This window comes from Sander lucioperca, chromosome 18, assembly GCF_008315115.2.
Source record: "Sander lucioperca isolate FBNREF2018 chromosome 18, SLUC_FBN_1.2, whole genome shotgun sequence".
Lineage (NCBI taxonomy): Eukaryota > Metazoa > Chordata > Actinopteri > Perciformes > Percidae > Sander > Sander lucioperca.
Window position 1 is genome coordinate 871,124 of NC_050190.1, and position 20,522 is coordinate 891,645.

Below are 20,522 nucleotides of genomic sequence, written 5' to 3' on the forward strand. Positions count from 1 at the left end.
AAGATAATGTGCTGACAGAAGGTCCTCATATTTAATAGCAGACAACTAAGTGGAAGAAAGACATCAGTGTAACAGCATCAACAGTGGTTAATAACTCCTGCAACAGCATGATGGTTAGGTACATTAACAGTCTGAAATAATGTATTTTGGAGGGTTGGAGAAAAGATCTTACATAGTGACGCTCCAACATTGAGCCTGGTGCTTTATACAGACATTTGGCTGCAGGACCACTGAAGATCTATCAGAACACAGCCTCATTTCCTGAAAAACACACAAAGGTCGGTTGAAGAGTGGAAACACAAGACTGGACAGAAATGGCTAAATAAAGTAACACCACACACCAAGCACTTCTTTTTTGATGATTTCATTAAATGATGCTATCCACAAATTCAGATGAATACTGTAAAGGTACTCCATGTTATGTTCTGTTTTTCAGCCACTTTCACCACTAAGTATTGGTACATTTATAAAAAAAAAAAGGACTGTGTAATTTGTGCATGAAAATGAATGTCTACCTGCTTGTCTGTGAAGAAACTTACACTCAAAGTGTTAACTGCACAGGCGTGACTTATTAGGGTTCCAGTTTTCTCTCCTTACGTGGCATCATCAGAAGGAAATCTGTTGACGCTAGAGGTCAGAGGAGAATGGGCCGACTGATTCCAGCTGATAGAAGATCAACTTTGACTCAAATAACCACTCGTTACAACCGAGGTATGCAGCAAAGCATTTGTGAAGCCACAACACGCACAACCTTGAGGCGGATGGGCTACACCAGCAGAAGACCCCACCGGGTACCACTCATCTCTACTAAAAATAGGAAAATGAGGCTACAATTTGCACGAGCTCACCAAAATTGGACAGCTGAAGACTGGAAAAATGTTGCCTGGTCTGATGAGTCTCAATTTCTGTTGAGACATTCAGATGGTAGAGTCAGAATTTGGCATAAACAGAATGAGAACATGGATCCGTCATGCCTTGTTACCACTGGGCAGGCTGCTGGTGGTGGTGGTGTAATGGTGTGGGGGATGCTATCTTATCAATATGGGCCAACATTTCTAAAGAATGCTTCCAGCACCTTGTTGAATCAATGCCACGAAGAATTAAGGCAGTTCTGAAGGTGAAAGGGGGTCAAATACGGTATTAGTAGGGTGTTCCTAATAATCCTTTAGGTGAGTATAAATCAGCCCATTTGTGAAAAAAAACCCAACATTGATTATAGGCTTACTGGCCTATGGGTAATGTAGCCATCCACCGATACAGTTAACCCTAAAGATTCAATGTGCCACATGTATGTTTAACATTAAAACATGATTTATAATATGCCAATTATTAAACGATTATTATTTTAACAGCTTAGTATTCTATGCACTAAAAAAAGTTATACATGTTATTGTAGACCCAGTTTAATATGCAACTTCTGATTCTGATCATGTGGTTTATCTCATCCCAATTTACAAAACTAAACTAAAAAGTTGTAAACCAGTAGAAAGAGAAATAAGACAATGGTCTCCTGAAGCAAGTGAGATGCTTAAAGCGTGTTTTGATCTGACTGATTGGGAATTATTCCATAATCAAAATTCCCTAGATGAAATTACTACAGTTACCACTGATTATATAAATGTTTGTGTACAATTGGTCATTCCTACTAAAAGATAATATCTAGACAAATGTTGAAGCCAAATTTAGCTGCTTCATATGCAGTCAATTTTTAAAAGCCACTTTTAATTTCACATTTTTTATTTCAGCCCTTAAACATTACAAGCAAAACATTACAAAACAGTGCAAAATTGTTCACAATTATACCTGACAGCAAATGGCAAGGGTACATGTGTTATGTTACATTATGTGCCCATTTGTTATCTTAATTCTTGTGTAAAACCTCTTAAAATCATTTAAGAGGGGGAAACAAAATCAAATCTATATTTAGCAAACTTAAGTGTTAAACTAAATTGATCACAATATTCACAGCGTGGTTTAAATCATTACTTTGCAATTTAAGGGTCTGTACTCAAAATACTGAACAAAACAGAGGGATGGGATTGCCTCCACACTGCTCTCCCAGACCGTTCCCCAGTACGTGAAATACTAACCTGCACGTGCTGCCAGACCGGCTATCAAAACAAAAAGCAGAGAAGCTTGGATTGCAACTCACTCAGAGGGAGTGTGACTTCATTCTCTGCTCAGGACGCCATTACTCCACTACATCTTTACATAGTAAAGCTGCTGTATTTATGTTCTGGATGTCGAGTTCAGCCCCTTTAGATCACTATTCTGCCACCACAGCAAAGTTATCAAACTGAGCCAGTTCAAATGAGTGTGTTCCTATGGCTGCCCAGCCATTCTTTGGTGTCAGAACCACAGTCTTCTTCCACAGTGGGTCTCCATTTAGCAGCCCTGACACATCCTGACCCTAAAGGAGAGAGGGATCAAAGTGACAAGTTACAGGAAATGGGTTTACTTCGTACACTTACCAACTTTATTAGATACAGTATGACTTTATAGACTATCTGCTTGCTCATGCTGATGGTCAGTCACATGGATGTGACAAAAAAAAAAAAAGCGTGCAGATGTGGCTGAGAGTTTCTGCTACCATGTGATTACATCGTAACCCACATTAACAAGTTAGCCTGGAAACCAGCTGACTCTGCAAGCCCATGTTTCTATGGCCCCCCCTCCCATTCAAACAGAATTCCAGCCAAAGAGAAACTGGACGGACCAATCACAACCGTTTATCTCACATTGGGCGGGTTTAAGACAATGACAAAAGAGCGTGTTGATGGAATGATGCAACTGCCATTCTCTGTCCAGTGCAACACGGCAGGCTCACTAAACTCAGTTCAAACTGTCAAAGTAGGCGCTGCTGATCGAATATCAATCAAGATTCTGTTACTGTATTGCATATTTCTCGCCTTAATTGTCTCAAACACATTTTAGTGTACCGAAATTTTGAAAAAGTTTGTGACCCAGCGGCCATCTTTTTTTCCTGCTTTAAAAACAGACCAAGCACCGCCCCCAAATTGCATGCGCCACGTCGTTTGCGATGCCCCGATTGGCTGTAGGTCACGTTCGTTGCTCTGATTGGCTGTAGGTCACGTTCCCTTGCTCGTTGATTGGAGTGTCAGTACAAAACCTTTCCAAACATTAAGAGGCTAAAGTCTCCACTCACTTCCACAGTCAGTGATAAGGTGTTCCAACCATATGCTCGGGTACCAGACTGTCCCTCTGCAAGTACAGTCTGTCCAGCTGTTGACAAAAGAAAATAACAAAACAGTCTAACACACCTGATGAGAGGAATTTAGGAAGTCAGAAAGGTTAGAGAGACGGACTAACACTTGGCTGGTTTTGGTCTTTCCACGACATTTTTTGACAATAACAAACACAGAATATTGCCTGCCTTATTCTTTAAATGTCTACCCAAAAATCTGAGAACATTTTTCTATTGAAAGATTTCCTCATTATTGGTCTCCATAATAAAAATGTGTACTACTGACCGAGATCATTGGTAACTTTGTATGTGCCATCTGCAAACACCCAGAAGAAGACTCCTTTAGCGCTGCGGACTGACTGGCCTCCTTTATCCACCCTGGCTGCTATGAACACACCACCGGTCTTAATGCTCTCCATGAAGACATCACATACAACCGTCAGATTCTGCCTGTAACAGAACAGTGTGTTGGTACGTTGGATAGAAATCTGGCACACTCCTGGATTCTAGACAGTTAAGTTAGCATAATGTATATGCCAAGTTATATTCTCACTGGGACACCAGCGCTGAAAATTAACACTATGAGGTCAGTATTTTCCCTGGGTTCGTCAAAGACTTTTGCATATTTTGCGGAGGGGTTAAGGGATCCTCCCTGAAAATTTTTTATGATTTTCAATAGAAATAAATCATCAATTTCACATCCTTTTGGAGCATTATTATCACCATATCTGTCTCTCAAACGTTGGAAAAGCTAGAGCAGATAGTAAATAAATAACACTCAAAAAGCTTAAAGACAATAGTTGCTAAAGATGTCCACTGTAGACCAAACTACAACCATTAGATCTGAGTATTTCTGAGTGTCATTTAGTTAGTTTTGATGCTCACATTGATTTGAAATTTAATTCGGCTTAGGTGGTGCCAAAAACGGCATTGGCTGCACCTAAGCCTTATAATGGTAGGATAAACCCTGGAGGTACTTAAAGGTACATCCCCTCACCACTGATAGTCTCCTATTACACTGATGGTCTGGTCAGCATCAGCCACCCATGTGACGGGTCTCTCAGTCAGAACCTGTCGTAAGGTGAAGACGTGAGGCCCAGGGTCTGTCATGTTGATGTAGTACTCAAACACTCCCGTCTGGTCAGCAAAGTTTGGAGCTTCTGAGAAGGAAGGGTTTGCTACAGGAGGTTGGATACACAGATGGAGAAGATGGAGACTATTAAGGCCTTGTTTCTTCAATTCTTTTTCAAAGATATCAGTAAAGAGTACAAGAATGATATAAAACATTGACAAAAATAAATTTGAGAAAGCTCAGTTTGAACTATGGCCCTGTCTTAACATGTACTAATTTTTCATATTTTGATCCTGTAAAATGATTATTTTTCCTTAAAAAATGTCCTTATCATTTCCTTATCTGGTATATCAGAATTCCATGATATTGCAAGAGTTCAATGACCAAACTTGTAAATAATTGGGGTTGTGTATATACCATACTTACGAACATTAAAGTTGTCCTTGTAGACTTTAGGGAAGCGAGCAGAGGGAGGGGAGTCAGGGTAACTGCCTTTCTGTCCAGTTGGAATTGTGGTTAATGTGTAAACCTCATCTTCAGCAAGGTTTAAGGTCAATGATCCATCTAAAAGCTGAAAGCATCATAGAGATGTAAAAAAAAAAAAACTGTTAAAGTTGTTGCGTGGTGCCAACATGTCTTGTATGAAGAATCTTCCCTCTTGAATCTTTGAACTGCCTCTTTTACCTTGAGTGGAGTTAGTTTCTCAAAGAAGAGGGGCTTTTTTGTCTTGAAGTTAAACTGTGATCGCCATACTTGGAGTTCCTTAATGGAGGCCTAGGAAAAATAAATAACCTAGAATGAGACAAACCCATCACTCACTAATTTTAAACAGTGTGATGACGACCTCAGAGGAACTTACAAAGGACCCCTTCAGCTGGAAAGTTGCATTCTGGGATGTCACACTGAAGGGAGGGAGTGGAGGTCGTATGCACACTGAATGATCATGAGTCTGTAAAGGGAAAGGGGATAAACATTGAGAAATTGCAGTGGTTTTGTGCAACCGTATTTAATGCATCTGCTACTTTGTGAGCATATGAAACAAAAATAATACAAGAGGCTCCACAGCAGCTTAAACATGACAGCGACGCTTGATTTCAACACTGAAAACTAAAAATTGTAGTTCTGTTTTCATATTCTGTATAGCTACACCCTTAAGAACTTTATAAGATCATTTTTAAATACGGATTTCAAAATTACACAACCAGAAGATGAAAACATTGGAAGCAAAAAAGGAAAAAACCAAAACAGGACAGCCCAACTTGCCATGGTTTCTATGACAACAGTGAGGTTTCCTTTCCCATCAGTCAGGGCTACATAGCTTCCACCTTGGGCCAGATGTCCAACAGTTTGCAGGTAGGTCCATCCTGGCTGGGTGAACTGAGTGGTGTGGGCTATAAGGAAAACAATACAGTGCAAAATTGCAACATTTATTAATTCAACCGTTTTGGATAACAAAGAAAAACCAGCTGTTTGACATGATATTCTTTCACAACCAAAGAGTCATTTCTTTAAGAGCCACAACAATCAGTCAGAGAGCCCCCATAATTGTCAACTATCAGTCTAAATCAATCACTGTAACAAAAAAATATAAACTCAAAAGTTAGCTTTTCATATCACTTCTCTATAGGTTAAATTTAAATGAGGTAATTTCTGTGTCACGTCAAACATTTGGCCCATCCCACATGGGTTCCCAAAACACACGTCAAACAGAAAACCTGTACAGAAAGGCACTTTCCTGCAACATATACTGAGCCAAAAGAAAGACACCAAACAAAGAAATTGTCCTGCAATTGTGCAGAATAGCAGAAAGAACCCTTTTTCTAAAATCCTAAATTTGTTTCCCAATAAAGGGTTTTGTATGGGAATATCTAACTCAACCATGTACAGTGACCATGTGTTAGTAAACCCTTAAATTCTGCTAGTAGAAACCCCATTGATTTCATAAAAGGTAACAGGGGAGTGGCAGATAGGTGGAAGGCTAAACATCTGCATGCAGTGTGGCCTTGTGACTACATGGTGTGTGAGGACGCATGAGCCGTGGAGACACAGGGGACACTGACTGACAGTAATCACTGAGTGTAAACATGGGAGAGCAACATGCATTCCCACGGTGCTGGTAGTCACTTTTATGCATTATCAAATCATTTGACAGAAGTCAAAGCAGAAAGTGACAGAATGAGGGAAGAGAGACAGGCAATGACATGCAACAAAGCAGGGGTGCAAGATATATCGACTCAATATCGTTATCGCAATATATCGAAAGTGTTCAATAAGTATGCAATATTTTGTGGAGTGCTGCGTCCAGTCCGTTGGCTGTGTGGCTTAGTTGTGTTTGATGTAGAGCCCGCTTGAAACACTATAATGACCGTGCCACATACAAACCCTATGTAGCGTACCATGTGTGTGCATATTTCAACAGTGACAGTCTAAGTGAAGAAATAGATACAGACAACAAAACGAATCAAACATTTACTGTCCAACCAGTAGAACATGTCCTGTTCTGTAGACATGGTCCTTATTTATTTATATTTTATACTGTCCAACCAGTAGAACATGTCCTGTTCTGTAGACATGGTCCTTATTTATTTATATTTTATACTGTCCAACCATTAGAACATGTCCTGTTCTGTAGACATGGTCCTTATTTATTTATATTTTATACTGTCCAACCAGTAGAACATGTCCTGTTCTGTAGACATGGTCCTTATTTATTTATATATTTTATACTGTCCAACCAGTAGAACATGTCCTGTTCTGTAGACATGGTCCTTATTTATTTATATATTTTATACTGTCCAACCATTAGAACATGTCCTGTTCTGTAGACATGGTCCTTATTTATTTATATATTTTATACTGTCCAACCAGTAGAACATGTCCTGTTCTGTAGACATGGTCCTTATTTATTTATATATTTTATACTGTCCAACCAGTAGAACATGTCCTGTTCTGTAGACATGGTCCTTATTTTATACCAGTCCAATATGACGGTCAGTTGAAATAAACCTTGTGTTGTAAGAAAACTTGTTTAATTTGTTATGATTCTATTTTGATGCGTTTTCCCATAACTTTTGTAATTTTACATATGTTTAAAAATATCGAAATTAATATAGATATCGCAATATTCATAATCGATATAGCAATATCACATTTTGTCAATATCGTGCAACCCTACAACAAAGGTTCCCCAGCCGTGTTTTGTGCCTTAACCCAAAAGCCACATGGACGCCTCCCTGTTAAGGCTTGTTAACAGCTACGTTACTGTTACAAGCCAGGCTGCATTTTCTTAGAACCAGAGGTTTGCGAGCCACCATTCAGAGCCACAATTCTGGCAAACTGACAGTACAAAAGCAACTCAAAACTAAAAAATAAATGGAAAACAAGGATTATAAAGCTAGAGGATATTACACAGATCAAGTCTCCTGCTCATAATTTGATACGCGTGACAATTGAAAATTGAGAGTGCATCATGATCTTGTAAATTCACAGCTTTAATTTTTAAATGAGCTGCACATCTGAAAGTTATCCGTTATCCTATCCTCCTGCTGCATTTGTAAGCACACTTCTGTCTAATAATTGCTTTGGGTGCATGAGCCACATATATGAAATAATATATGTCTTATTGTTAATTTGAAATACAGTAAATGTGTTTTACCTGTGATCCAGATAGGAGACTCCACCACATAGTTGCCGCTCCAGGGCTCCTCTGCTGTCATCAGCCCGTCTCTGCCGAAAGGCAGCTCGTCGTAGTAGCTGGCCACCAGGTTCCAGGAGATGGTGCTGGAGGAAGAACACCAGGCATCAAGCAGACAGCTGCACACAGAGGCTTCACCCAGGCTTTCCCTGCATAGTTACAGTTATTCTAGTACTTCTATCCTCACCATGGTGTCCGATTCTTGATTTTTACACCTTAAACATTAAGTATTTTCTCTTTTGTTTGCTTTAAATAAACTGATAAATAAAATAAATGGATATAAAACTATAAAATAGTTCAAACCTTTGGTAACACTTTCTATGAAGGCCATGTCTAGGAGGGTGTGTAGCCACAGTAACGGCACGCCCGCTCCCTATCTCTGCAGCTCTTAGCTATGCTGTTATAGTTTTAGACTGCCGGGGACTTCCTTTGACACACTGAGCTCCTCTCTCGTCTCACTTTTCATCTGTGTGCAAATGCTTGTTACTAACCTAGCTCTGGGAGCTTATTCCCCAGAGCCCTTATGCTTTCTCACCCCGCAGTTTTCCGTGGATTAGAGTGGCACCTAAATCATGGTTGCAGCTGTTGCCGTGGTCCTGCTAGGCGCCCTGCTATGCCCTGATACACCCTGCAATGTCCTGCTATGCCCTGATACACCCTGCAATGTCCTGCAACGTCCAGCTACGCCGTGCAGTGCCCTGCTTCACCCTGCTACCAGTGCCCTGCTACGCCACAATCTACTACAACAACTACTATTTCTAGTCATAGTTCCATTATCTTTATTGTGACTATTATTGCCACTGTTCATCACACCCCCAACCGGCACCGTCAGACACCGCCTACTAAGAGCCTGGGTCTGTCCCAGGTTTCTCCCTAAAAGGGAGTTTTTCCTCGCCACTGTCGCACTAAATGCTTGCTCTTCGGGGAATTACTGGAATTGTTGGGTCTTTGTAAATTATAGAGTGTGGTCTAGGCCTACTTTATCTGTACAGTGTCTTGAGATAACTCTTGTTATGATTTGATACTATAAATAAAATTGAATTGAAATTGAATTATAACAGGGCAGACAGTCTGTCTTAACGATCCAATTTGAGAAACAAATTTGATTTGCTTGCAGTCTGAATGTTGCCTTAAAATAGCCTTATAATCACATTATAATGCATTAAAATAGTGATTATAATGCATTATACAATGATTACAATGTATAATAACTATGAGAATTATATGATCCTTGCAAAATAAATGTCAGTGAGTGACCAGCAATTATGAAGTGTTATGATCTTGTGATTACAAGTCCTTGTAAAATGCTGTAGTGTGTTATGTTGATTGTATAGCATTATGAATATTTAGGAGTGGTTATAACTATAATGATACAGTGCTATAAGCAGATTATAACACATTATATACATGGGTTTCATTGAAGTTATAATCCATCCTAATGAAATAAACACATTTGGTCAGAAATTCAGGAGACAGAACCCCAGGAAAGCTGCTGGACCGGATGCTGTCTCCCCATCCAGCTTGAAGCACTGCGCTGACCAGCTGTCTCCAGTGTTCACAGACATTTTTAACACCTCACTGGAGACATGTCACGTGCCAGCCTGCTTCAAGACCTCAACCATAATCCCTGTCCCCAAGAAGCCAAGGACCACAGGACTTAATGACTTCAGACCCGTCGCCCTGACCTCTGTGGTTATGAAGTCCTTTGAGCGCCTTGTGCTTTCACACCTCAAAGACCTCACCGACCCCCTCCTGGACCCCCTGCAGTTTGCCTACAGAGCCAATAGGTCTGTAGACGATGCAGTCAACCTGGCCCTCCACTACATCCTCCGGCACCTGGACTCCGCAGGAACCTACGCCAGGATCCTGTTTGTGGACTTCAGCTCTGCCTTCAACACCATCATCCTGGCTCTGCTTCAGCAGAAACTCTCCCAGCTTGGTGTGCCTGACTCCACCTGCAGGTGGATCACTGACTTCCTGTCTGACAGGAAGCAGCATGTGAAGCTGGGGAAACACGTCTCCGACTCACAGACCATCAGCACCGGATCCCCCCAGGGCTGCGTTCTTTCTCCTCTGCTCTTCTCCCTGTACACCAACAGCTGCACCTCCAGTCACCAGTCCGTCAAGCTTCTGAAGTTTGCGGACGACACCTCCCTCACCGGACTCATCTCTGATGGAGACGAGTCCGCCTACAGGTGGGAGGCTGACCACCTGGTGACCTGGTGCAAGCAAAACAACCTAGAGCTCAACGCTCTAAAGACAGTGGAGATGGTTGTGGACTTCAGGAAGAACCCAGCCTCACCTGCCCCCATCACCCTCTGTGGCTCCACAATTGACACTGTGGAGTCTTTCCGCTTCCTGGGAACTACCATCTCCCAGGACCTCAAGTGGGAGCTGAACATCAGCTCCCTCGTCAAGAAAGCACAACAGAGGATGTACTTCCTGCGGCAGCTGAAGAAATTCAACCTGCCAAAGACAATGATGGTGCACTTCTACACAGCCATCATTGAGTCCATCCTCACATCCTCCATCACCATCTGGTACACTGCTGCCACTGCCAAGGACAAGGGCAGGCTGCAGCGTGTCATTCGGTCAGCTGAGAAGGTGATTGGCTGCAATCTGCCGCCGCTCCAGGACCTATACGCCACCAGGACTCTGAAGCGTGCTGGAAAGATTGTGGCTGACCCCTCCCACCCCGGACACAAGCTCTTTGAGCCACTCCCCTCTGGCAGGAGGCTGAGGTCCATCAGGACCAAAACCTCACGCCACATAAACAGTTTTTTCCCCTCCGCCACTAGTCTTATTAACAAGGCTCGGAATCCATCCTGACTCTCTCCACACCCCACCTCTGGCTCCTCATGCCACTGTACCTACTCTGCTGTAGCGTCCCTTTTCACTACTGTTTAACTTATTTTTACTATTTATTTAAATTTATTTTATCGTTATTAATACGTACTGTGTGTATATGTTTATACTTATATTGTTTATATCTTTTTATCCTTCTTATATTTGTATGTGTGACATGCTCCAACAACACCATGACAAATTCCTCGTATGTGCAACGTACTTGGCAATAAAGCCCTTTCTGATTCTGATTCTGATGCTCATTACTTGCTTTTGTATTTACTTACGAAGTCATGAGTCCGTTGACGTAGTTCTGGTTGAGGATGCGAGCCCAGCAGCCTCCTCCCACCTCATCGTTGAAAGTGCTGTAGTCCTCCGACGACCACAGCTTCTTCTTAGTCTTTACAGCCTCCATCACTGTGTTGGTGCCTGGGTAGTGGGCCCTGTATGTCACACATATAACCCACAAGGAAGTTCAGAAAACACCTGGCTCTCAAAAGTTATGAGTTATGAGATAACACATCAGTGACTGAGCATATACTAGCATGTAGTCAGATGGTTTAAATAAAACCTATAGGAAAGAGTAGTGCAGCTACACTGTGCAATGTACTGAAGCTTTACATACTGTCACTTTTACTGTACTGTCTGGCTAATATTAGAGGTGATAAGAAATCAATACTTTTTGACCAAAATATCAAAGTAGTAGTAAGTATCAAAAGTACTGAAAGTTGGCAATAATGCTTTGTCGTATTATTTTGTCTCGTTTGATTTGATCGATCTATCTATCTATCTATCTATCTATCACTATCGTAATTAATTAAATATCATTTCATTTAGCCAAGTGCCTATTTTGTTAAATGAAGACAGGTATCCAAAAATTGAAATACTGATACTGTTAAAGATGTTTGAAAATTAAAAAAAGAAGAAGCTAGTAATATATCTGCCTATATTTGTCTAACATAAATAAGCATTTGTGATAAGAATCCCTTGAATTTGGTTACTAAAGAATTTTGATCCATATATGTAGTGATATACAGTTATACACAGTTGACAAATAAACATGTGCTCTCTGGTGGACAAACTATGTAACAGAGACACTGTTTCAGAATTATTTTAAACGTATCTTTGATATTTCGATACGGACATAAAACTGATCAGAAATCGGTCACAGAAAATATGATTGGTGCTTCTCTAGTAGCTTACAAAACACAAACGGATGGAAGAATACGAGCAGATCCTCATGCACACACATACAAAACAGAAGTGCAGTGACAACAGGCATATCAGTTTTATTAGAACTGTATTATACCACGCAGGTGAAGACTAATGACTACAGATTCAGTACTTGTGTGTTAACCGTTGAGTATTTCAATCAAGTTAGAGACAGATTCTACAAGCTAATGTTACGCCGACTGGCAACAGGGGCTATGCATGCAAAGGCCACGCACGGAGGATGATCCTACCCTATCACGTCTACAGCTCTGCTGAGCTCTGGGTCTAGCAGCAGAGACAGGGCAATGGGCTCCCACAGGTTGTCACTGGCTATGATCCTGACACTCCCCAGACCGCTCTTATCCAGAGTGTACCGCAGCAGCTGGTACAGCCAGTGACAGTCACACAGGAAGACAGAGAGCAGAGGAAGACACAGTATTTCACTTTAGAGTATTTGCTGCAACCATGTAAAACTAAAACTTTGGAAATAAAGAAAACTGACTTTAAAGCGGATTTAATTGATTTGGCCACTTGTGGGCAGCCAGACGAGCTGAAAACACAGCATCTGAAATATTATCTTTTTAAGTTGATATGGCTAATATCACAATGCACGATATGAGGAAAATATGCGATATGGTTGTTGAATATACCGATAACGATATTACTTGTGATAAATACAGATATTAAAAGTGTACACAGCTCTGCATTTCTGTTGATTTCGGTATTCTGCTAAAATACAACACATTGCTTGTTGAATTTAAAACAAATGAAAGGAAATAATTTCCAACTCTCTTTTATTGAACACATTGAACATTGAATTGAATATAAAAGTCAGCACTAACCAAGTTACATTTTAAAGTAAAGTTTTCTACTGATATTCTCTTTCAACTAACACAAAAAGTGTTAGTCTTTCGCGACATGTCGCAGCCTTTCATGATGCCTTTATGGCGCCAGTTGATATTGCCATGACGATAAAAAAACATATCGTGCAGCCCTAATGGCCAACCTGTTTGAAAACCGTTGACTATTTAAACATCTAGCAGACACAGAGCAACAATTGTATTTATTCATTCATTCATTCATTCATTTCTAGTGGTCTTTCTGGGCAACTCCAATATTCACTCTCCAGAGAACTATCCACCAACTCCTGAGAAATTTAGGAGAAATTTAAAATGTAGCTGCTAAATGCTCCTCTATGTTCACCAGCTAGTCTCTAACTGTGTCTGCCATCTGGGCAGGTGTTGTACGATGGGTTTATCAAAGCTTTTTGGAGAAAACGGCTGCCTGCTGCGACAGGAAATTAGGTTCATGAGAACAGAGCTTGTGGGCTGAAAAACAAAAAACAATGACCTAAGGAATGTAGCCAGCTATCATGTGATTTACATTTTGAAATTACTAGATTTCCACGATTCTGCAGTAGCATTTATAACACCTAATGACAGCCTGCATGTAACATGATACACAAATCAGGCATGTGATTGTCAAAGGTACAAAAAGCAGGAAAATATACTGAGCGCCTGCATCCAACTGCGCACAATTACCACCACGCTCTGCATCCGCTCTGTGTGTCTGCCTGGCAGACTCTGTGTATAAAATGGCCGATTTAACACGCCAGTCCTCAATGAAACAGTGGCATGTGTGAACAAGTTATGCCACTTTGCGTGGGCAAAGTTTGCACTAGCAGATTTCACAATGCTCTGAACACTGGTTTCAACAGTTTTTTCTACCTCTATATGTGGTCATCTGCTTTAGGCAGGCACGGTACTGCAGTGTTTACATTACATACACTGCTACGTGCTAATGCCAGAGAAAGCTGTAATCTTGGCTGCAAATGTTTGTTATTTTCTCCCCACTTTCGGATCACATGTCCGGTTGTGTAATAATTGGTTAAGAAGCTTTTATTGGTGATTTTTCACAGTATAAAGTCCCGCAGTATACTCTGTTGCGATCAGTCTCCACCTGCAGTGGACTGTAGACAGGCAGCGACAGCAGAGCACAGATGCAGAGACTCCCGAGACCCAGAAACACTGCAACAGAGCGTCTCAGACACAGTGGGAATACAGGGGCAGCAGCCATGGGTAGTATGAGAAAAATAAAGTCGATTTGAACATTAAAGCACGTAAACATGTTATATTAGAAATACAAAATACTAGTATGAACCTGAAAAGTATATAATTAGTGCTGGGTACCGAAATTCGATATCAGGCACTGACCGAATTGCCTTCTTAGTATAGAGTATGATAAAACGCTTTGCCATTGAATACCAAATGTCAATACCTGAGGAGTAAGTCTCATCAGCAACAGTGAGCCAAGCCAAGCGATTGTCAACGGTATTTTCATCTGATTGGATAGAAGCCCAACGCTGTCCCAGGTTATTTTTTTTTTTACACCATCACAAACAAGAATGCGTGTCGTGTTTTCAGGTCGAAAATTTCAGAAATCCAGATTAATCTGGAAAATTCACATCCCTGACAAACGAACGCATACAGTATTTTCTGAGAGCAGAGATGCAAAGGTGGATGTTGCGATTTTAGGAATCAATACTGGATAATCAATCTAAAAAAATATGAATCAGATAACTGATTTTTCTACCCAACCCTAGTGATTGTCTGCGGATTTGTCACTGTGAGCGACGCCTTTCACCGTACACATACTGTAGTAAAACATCAAAATAACCAGCTTTAAAATCTTAAGACAAAAAGCAACATTGTCTTTGTTTTCTACATGATAGCAGCAATATACTGTACAGTTAAATACATCAAAATGTTTAGTGGTAAAAATGTCATGCTTAAGAGGAAAAGACTTTTCTGTGCATATGGTACTAATGGTACTAATTAGGTGCGGCACATATGTGGCATACCAATCTTCAAATCCAACAGAAAAAAACAGCCACAAACATTCAGCTTTGATAGCACAGCAAGAAATCGCTGAATAAGGAGTCTAGCAATGGACATTTTACCATCTGTGCATCACGTTTAGTCAATCAGTTGTCAGGGATCAGATTGTCCTTCAGTAAACTCACAGCACGTGGTTGAAACCCCAAACCTTTACATTGTAATTTCACTGTCATTGGGTAAAATGCAGTGCCTGACTTGGACCAAAAATGTATTATAATATTTTGTTACATTATTATTGCTGCGGCCGTGGGATGCACACTGGATCTGGAGACTGGATGTGAAAGACGCAGTTACGCAGGTGTTTAGCGGTGCTGCCTACTCACCGCAGGAGCTGGCGGTACTCAGTAAGAAGTAAGGGTACTCATGTGGAAATAAATCAGAAGTGACTCAGTACCGGCCCATTTCCGATACTGGTCAAATGAGTGATTATGCAGTAAGAATTTGTAAATTGTGCCACCTCTGTGTGTGACATCAAGTCAACTGTACTTACCCAATCACCTCAACAGAAGCATTTAGGTATGGGTCAACCATTATAGAATTAGCGATGCTCCAATCACCATCTGCTGCGATGATGGCAACACCAGTGAGACCAACTTTATCCAGTGTGTCCCGGAGCACCTTGGCAACAAAGAAATGTTCTCAGAGGAACCCAGCTAAAATGTAAAATCCTCTCAACCACTCAGATTCAAATGTTGGGACACAACTCAATGTTGGTGGCCGTTTTTCTCCTTTAATTTACAGTTTAGGCCAAGCTTACCCATAATGCTCATTTGTCGATCAAATAAATGACAAGACATTTTAAGATAGGAGGTTAGACTTACCTTGATGTACTTGTTGTCATAGCTTCGCTCATTCCAGATCTGAATGGATGAAAAGTGAATTTTAGTTACACAGCAAACCTGGCCAGGTTCATCTGGAATCTGCAGCTGAAACAACTCCCTTAAGCAGCATTACAAGTTCAATTTCTTCATGCAAAAGGGTTAAATGCTAATTCATTTTGTTGCATTGTGTAACCGCACCCGGATATTTACCCGGAACATTGTCACCAAGTTACAACTTGCGTAGTATTTTCATAGCTGGCCATTATTCCTATTTGTTATTTGTTTTCAGCCTGTCTGACCCTCTGACTGCTCACGCTGGTCACTGTGTTTATGGAGCTCAGCTATTAACCTGATCACAGATTAACCTTGGTTGTTATTACACACATTACACAGGCCCCAAATATACACACGTGCTCAAACAGGACTCATACATGCACTGATGGAGAGATGTCAGAGAGTGAGGGGGGGGTGCCCATTAAAGGCACCACGAGCAGTTAGGGGTTCGATGCGTAGCTCAAGGGCACAAGTCCACACTCCATACTTGGTCCACACGGGGACTTGAACCGGCCATCCTCCGGTTCCCAAGCCAAGTCCCTATGGACTGAGCTACTGCCACCCAATATTGGTCTACTTATTAAAATAAAACCCAAGTTGTACCTTAGCCACACAACCACAGTCTAAACAGGGTAAAACGCAAACAACAACAAGGAAACAGGGAATAAATTAACACAATAAAACAGGAAAAACTATAACAGAAAACCACAACCATGACAGTACACCCCCCCCCTCAAGGGATGGCTCCCAGACGTCCCAAAAACCAAGGAGTAAAAAACAACCCAGGGAGGGCGGAGGCGATCCGGATGGGGAACGAACAAAAGTCAACCCAGGGAGGGCGAAGGGAGGACAAGGGAGGAAAAACAGGAGCGCTGGAACAGGCAACAGCGGGGCTCGGGAGCTGAGGGCAGCTGGGCTCGGGGACCAGGGGCTGAGGGCAGCGGCAAAGGCAGAACCCCTCTGGCGGCCGAGCAGGACGGCCAGGGCTGAGTGTCACTGGAGGCTGGACAGGCGAAGAATCAGCTGGACTGGAGCCAGGTGACGGGACAGCTGGGCTGGAGCCAGGCGAAGGCTGCCCAAACTTGGGATGGGACTGCAAAGATTAACTTGTTCAGGCAGCCAGCAGCAGCGCTGGGTCTAACCTGTGTAACCTGATCCGTCGGGGAGGCCGAGCTGTCCGTGGTAAGCGCGTTGTGCAACAGTAATAATCATCTGTGCGAAACACACTGCACTGTATATAGTTATATAGTTTTTTTGTGTTTCTAACTTGTAGCACTTTGAGATCTTTGATGAAAAGTGCATTATAAATTAAATGTATTATTATTATTTTAAAAAAATGTAGTAAGCGAGTTACTCGTTTCAGCTGGAGCATGGAGCTTGAACAAGAATGAGATTCAAAGTAAATGAGTACACACCCCAACATACTGAATGTCCAGGTCATGGTACTGCTTGGCACCAAGGATCCAGTTCACCACGTATGCCGCAGTGATGTCTGGGTAATCATAAGGCCAGTTCTTACCATGGCCCACCCAACCAGGAAATGCCCAGGGCAAACCTACATGAAGACACACACCAACAGACACATGCAAGGATGAAGATGCATTGTTTACCACCAATATAATATAATATCAATGTCAAACTAACGGCCTCAACAATGCAGTGCTGTTTTTATTCTGAATGCCCAGTAATACCATGGTGACGGTGGCGCATGCAGATGCGGTGGCTAGTAGCTCCCATGAACTTTGCTACATTTTTGCCTTTGTTACTGGAGAACACATTCAAAAAAAGCCTATATGGTACATCCAACTGGGTGTTGTATATTTGCATAGGTAATTAAGTCATACTTCGACATTAATTGATGTCAGTTTAAACAGCTGCTTGTTTGAGCTTACAGAAAATACTTTCTTACCTATAAGTGTGATATTTGGGTTCCTCTTCTTGGCCTCTTTCATCAGCCACCACTCATACCCTCGGAAGTAGTTCTCATCATTCTCATAGTGCATGTGTGACGGCTCTGTTCCATCTTGGAAAAGATAACAAGACAACATTTTCTCAACTGCAATAAGTCAGAAATCTTAATCATTGGCCTAGACTCTGTTACCCACCACACCCACGATTTCACACTCAACATTGATGGCTCCATCGTCACCCCCTCTACCCAAATCCACAACCTTGGAGTCATCTTTGACCCCACACTTTTGTTCCTGCCCCACGTCAACCAAAACTGCCTTCTTCCACCTCCGTAACCTTGCCCGCCTCCGACCCTCACTGTTACTTACTGCTGCAGAAACACTCAGGCATGCATTTGCAACATCCAGGCTTGACTACTGCAACAATATCCTCTACAGTAACACAAACAAAGTCCTCAATAAACTTCAGGATGTACAGAACTCTGCCGCCCACCTACTTACCGGCACCCAGTACCCTCACATGAACACATCACCCCAGTCCTCCATGAGTTCCACTGGTTCCCAGTTCAACACAGGATAAACTGTAAGAGTCTACTCCATACCTACAAAGCCCTCAACAACCTGGCTTCCCCCCCCCGCCTCTCTGACCTGCTCCACCGAAACGTCCCCTGCACAAACCTCCTGCAAATCTCCAGAACCAAGCATCGACACTACTTAGTCAATCCATCTATTAGTCAAGTCACAGAAAATGAATGGACAGCAATTTAAATAATCAATTGTCCAAATTACCAAGCAAAAATGCCAACCAGCTTCCATCTCCTTAAGGCAAGGATTTGCAACTTTAATCAGTTTTGCACTCCTGTAAATGAAATATCTTTGGGTTTTAGATAGTAATTAGAAGGTGTCACCTTGGGTTCTTGGAACTGCTATTGGGCATTTCCCACTATTTTCTAGCAATTAATAGGTTGAGATATATTAATCAATTAATATATTTTTTTAAGTTGTGGAGTTTGGCTACCACATAACACTCACCAGTAGTTTGGGCATCTCCTCCAATCTCCACCTTCAGTATGTGCAAAGAGGCTCCAAAGTGTGGCTGAAGACGGGAAAAAAGGCTTTACAGTTAGCTAGTTCCCAAGTCCTAACTTAACGTCACTTTAAATTAAACTGTATGAATGACTTGCATCGGATCATACCTTAAAAAGGTAGTCCAATATCTGTCTGCGGTAAGGCTCTGCATAATTTACCAGTAAACGAGACGTCGCCTAGAGGAAGTAGACGACATGTTAACGTACAGGCTTACGTGCAGTGTAATGTCACAAATAATTTTCCAAAAACTGAGTGTCCTAAATGATGAGGGTCTTATTTGAGACAGGTTAAGGTTAGGGGTAGGGGTAGGGTAGCACAGGTGGTTTAGCAGGTTCATAATTAATGAAGGACATTGTATGGGGAATTTGGGACACTAAACTGCACGTATACTTAACGTACATGATAAAAAGAATAATGACAACAGAAATATTCAGGCAGCTTAGCTAACTTTAACGTACGTTACGTCCTCCTGTAACATAACACCGTAAAGTTTCAGGAAGTAACGTTAGCCTAGATAAAAACTGACTGAACTCACCCCTCCGCCGCTCAAACCTCCAATTCCGTCAAAGACTCTCCCCAGGCCCTCTTCATCGTCCAGGAGATAAGTCTGAGACAAGCAGAAACTCAAAGACCAGCCGAGAAACAACACCGCCACCGCCAACACTCGCTGCTCCATCCTGGTGGACTGGGGCTCGCGGCTGTATGCACGCTCACGCCTTCTGTAAGTCACATGACAATGCTGAGCAGTCACGTGGTCTCAAAAGAAATCACTTTTAATGTATATATAATATTTCTTTTAATATGCATAGAAAACACCTTGACCTTCCTTTAATTGACACCAAATAATGAAACTGTCTAGTTTGGCAACTACCAATTACATTAATACAATACATTAATGTAATTGCTACAACTACCAATTACATTAATACAATACATTAATGTAATTGATACAACTACCAATTACATTAATACAATACATTAATGTAATTGATACAACTATCAATTACATTAATACAGTGACAGTTTGCCCTTTGTGTGTATGTGAAAGCCCACTACAACATTTGAGATTTTCTCTAATACTCATTAAATAAATAAATAAATATGCCTATGACATACATCCTCAAAATAAATAAATGAGGCAATAAATATATAAATGAATGTTTTCTTATTTAAAAATGTGCGTCTTTTAAATTATTACTTTTATTTATTTCAGGGCACTCTTATTTCATGAATCCACAAATTTATTTATTTATTGAATAACACTGACTTGTATTTACATAGTTATATTTACATTTATTTATATATTTTTGCCTCATTTATTTATTTCAGGATGCATTTCATAGGCATCTTTAAATACATCCTGAAATAAATAAATGAGGCAATACATTTATAAATAAATAGGTTTTAATTATTATTTTTAAAAGATTATTTAGTTCAATTTCCTTCTCTTATTTATTTCAGGGGACTTTTATTTCTTAAGTCCGCATTTATGTATTTCAGGGGCCTTGAATGTCATAGGTCCACATTTATTTATTTATTTCAGGGGACTTCTATTTCATAATGCCACATTTATTTTACTCTGGCTGTGTTCGAAACTTACAGCCTTCTACGTTCTACCGACGAACACAGTTTGCATAGTCAGTAGTATGCAGTATGACTGTTAAATCGATTTATTTTGCAGTTTGTAGAAGTATGGTCTGTACTACAGGTACAACCATAGACTG

General features: G+C 41.1%; 1 protein-coding gene across 2 annotated transcripts; it reads right to left on the reverse strand.

Annotated features, from left to right (window-relative positions):
• Positions 1-1,914: 1,914 nt before the first annotated feature.
• Positions 1,915-19,508, reverse strand: galcb (galactosylceramidase b). 2 transcript variants are annotated; one of them, XM_031280349.2, is made up of 17 exons: positions 19,334-19,508; positions 18,906-18,974; positions 18,742-18,805; positions 17,709-17,822; positions 17,215-17,354; positions 15,746-15,784; positions 12,279-12,409; positions 11,103-11,258; positions 7,933-8,057; positions 5,541-5,668; positions 5,137-5,226; positions 4,962-5,051; positions 4,704-4,848; positions 4,203-4,383; positions 3,492-3,655; positions 3,167-3,243; positions 1,915-2,410 (listed from the first exon to the last, which is right to left on the reverse strand). In XM_031280349.2, exons 1-17 carry the CDS (start codon positions 19,472-19,474, stop codon positions 2,267-2,269), a joined length of 1,998 nt encoding a protein of 665 aa, XP_031136209.1. In that variant the 5' UTR covers positions 19,475-19,508; the 3' UTR covers positions 1,915-2,266. The 2 variants fall into 2 exon arrangements, with proteins under 2 accessions (XP_031136209.1, XP_031136211.1); XM_031280351.2 differs by lacking the exon at positions 12,279-12,409 and adding an exon at positions 15,415-15,542.
• Between the last annotated feature and the right edge of the window lie 1,014 nt (positions 19,509-20,522).

Excerpts from the sequence above, each read along its gene's own strand:
- galcb (XM_031280349.2), bottom strand. The coding sequence starts at position 19,474 with ATGGAGCAGCGAGTGTTGGCGGTGGCGGTGTTGTTTCTCGGCTGGTCT. Across the intron at positions 5,052-5,136 it reads TCCAGCTGAAGGGGTCCTTT|GCCTCCATTAAGGAACTCCA; the intron begins GTAAGTTCCTCT and ends TATTTTTCCTAG. Across the intron at positions 4,849-4,961 it reads AGAAACTAACTCCACTCAAG|CTTTTAGATGGATCATTGAC; the intron begins GTAAAAGAGGCA and ends TGATGCTTTCAG.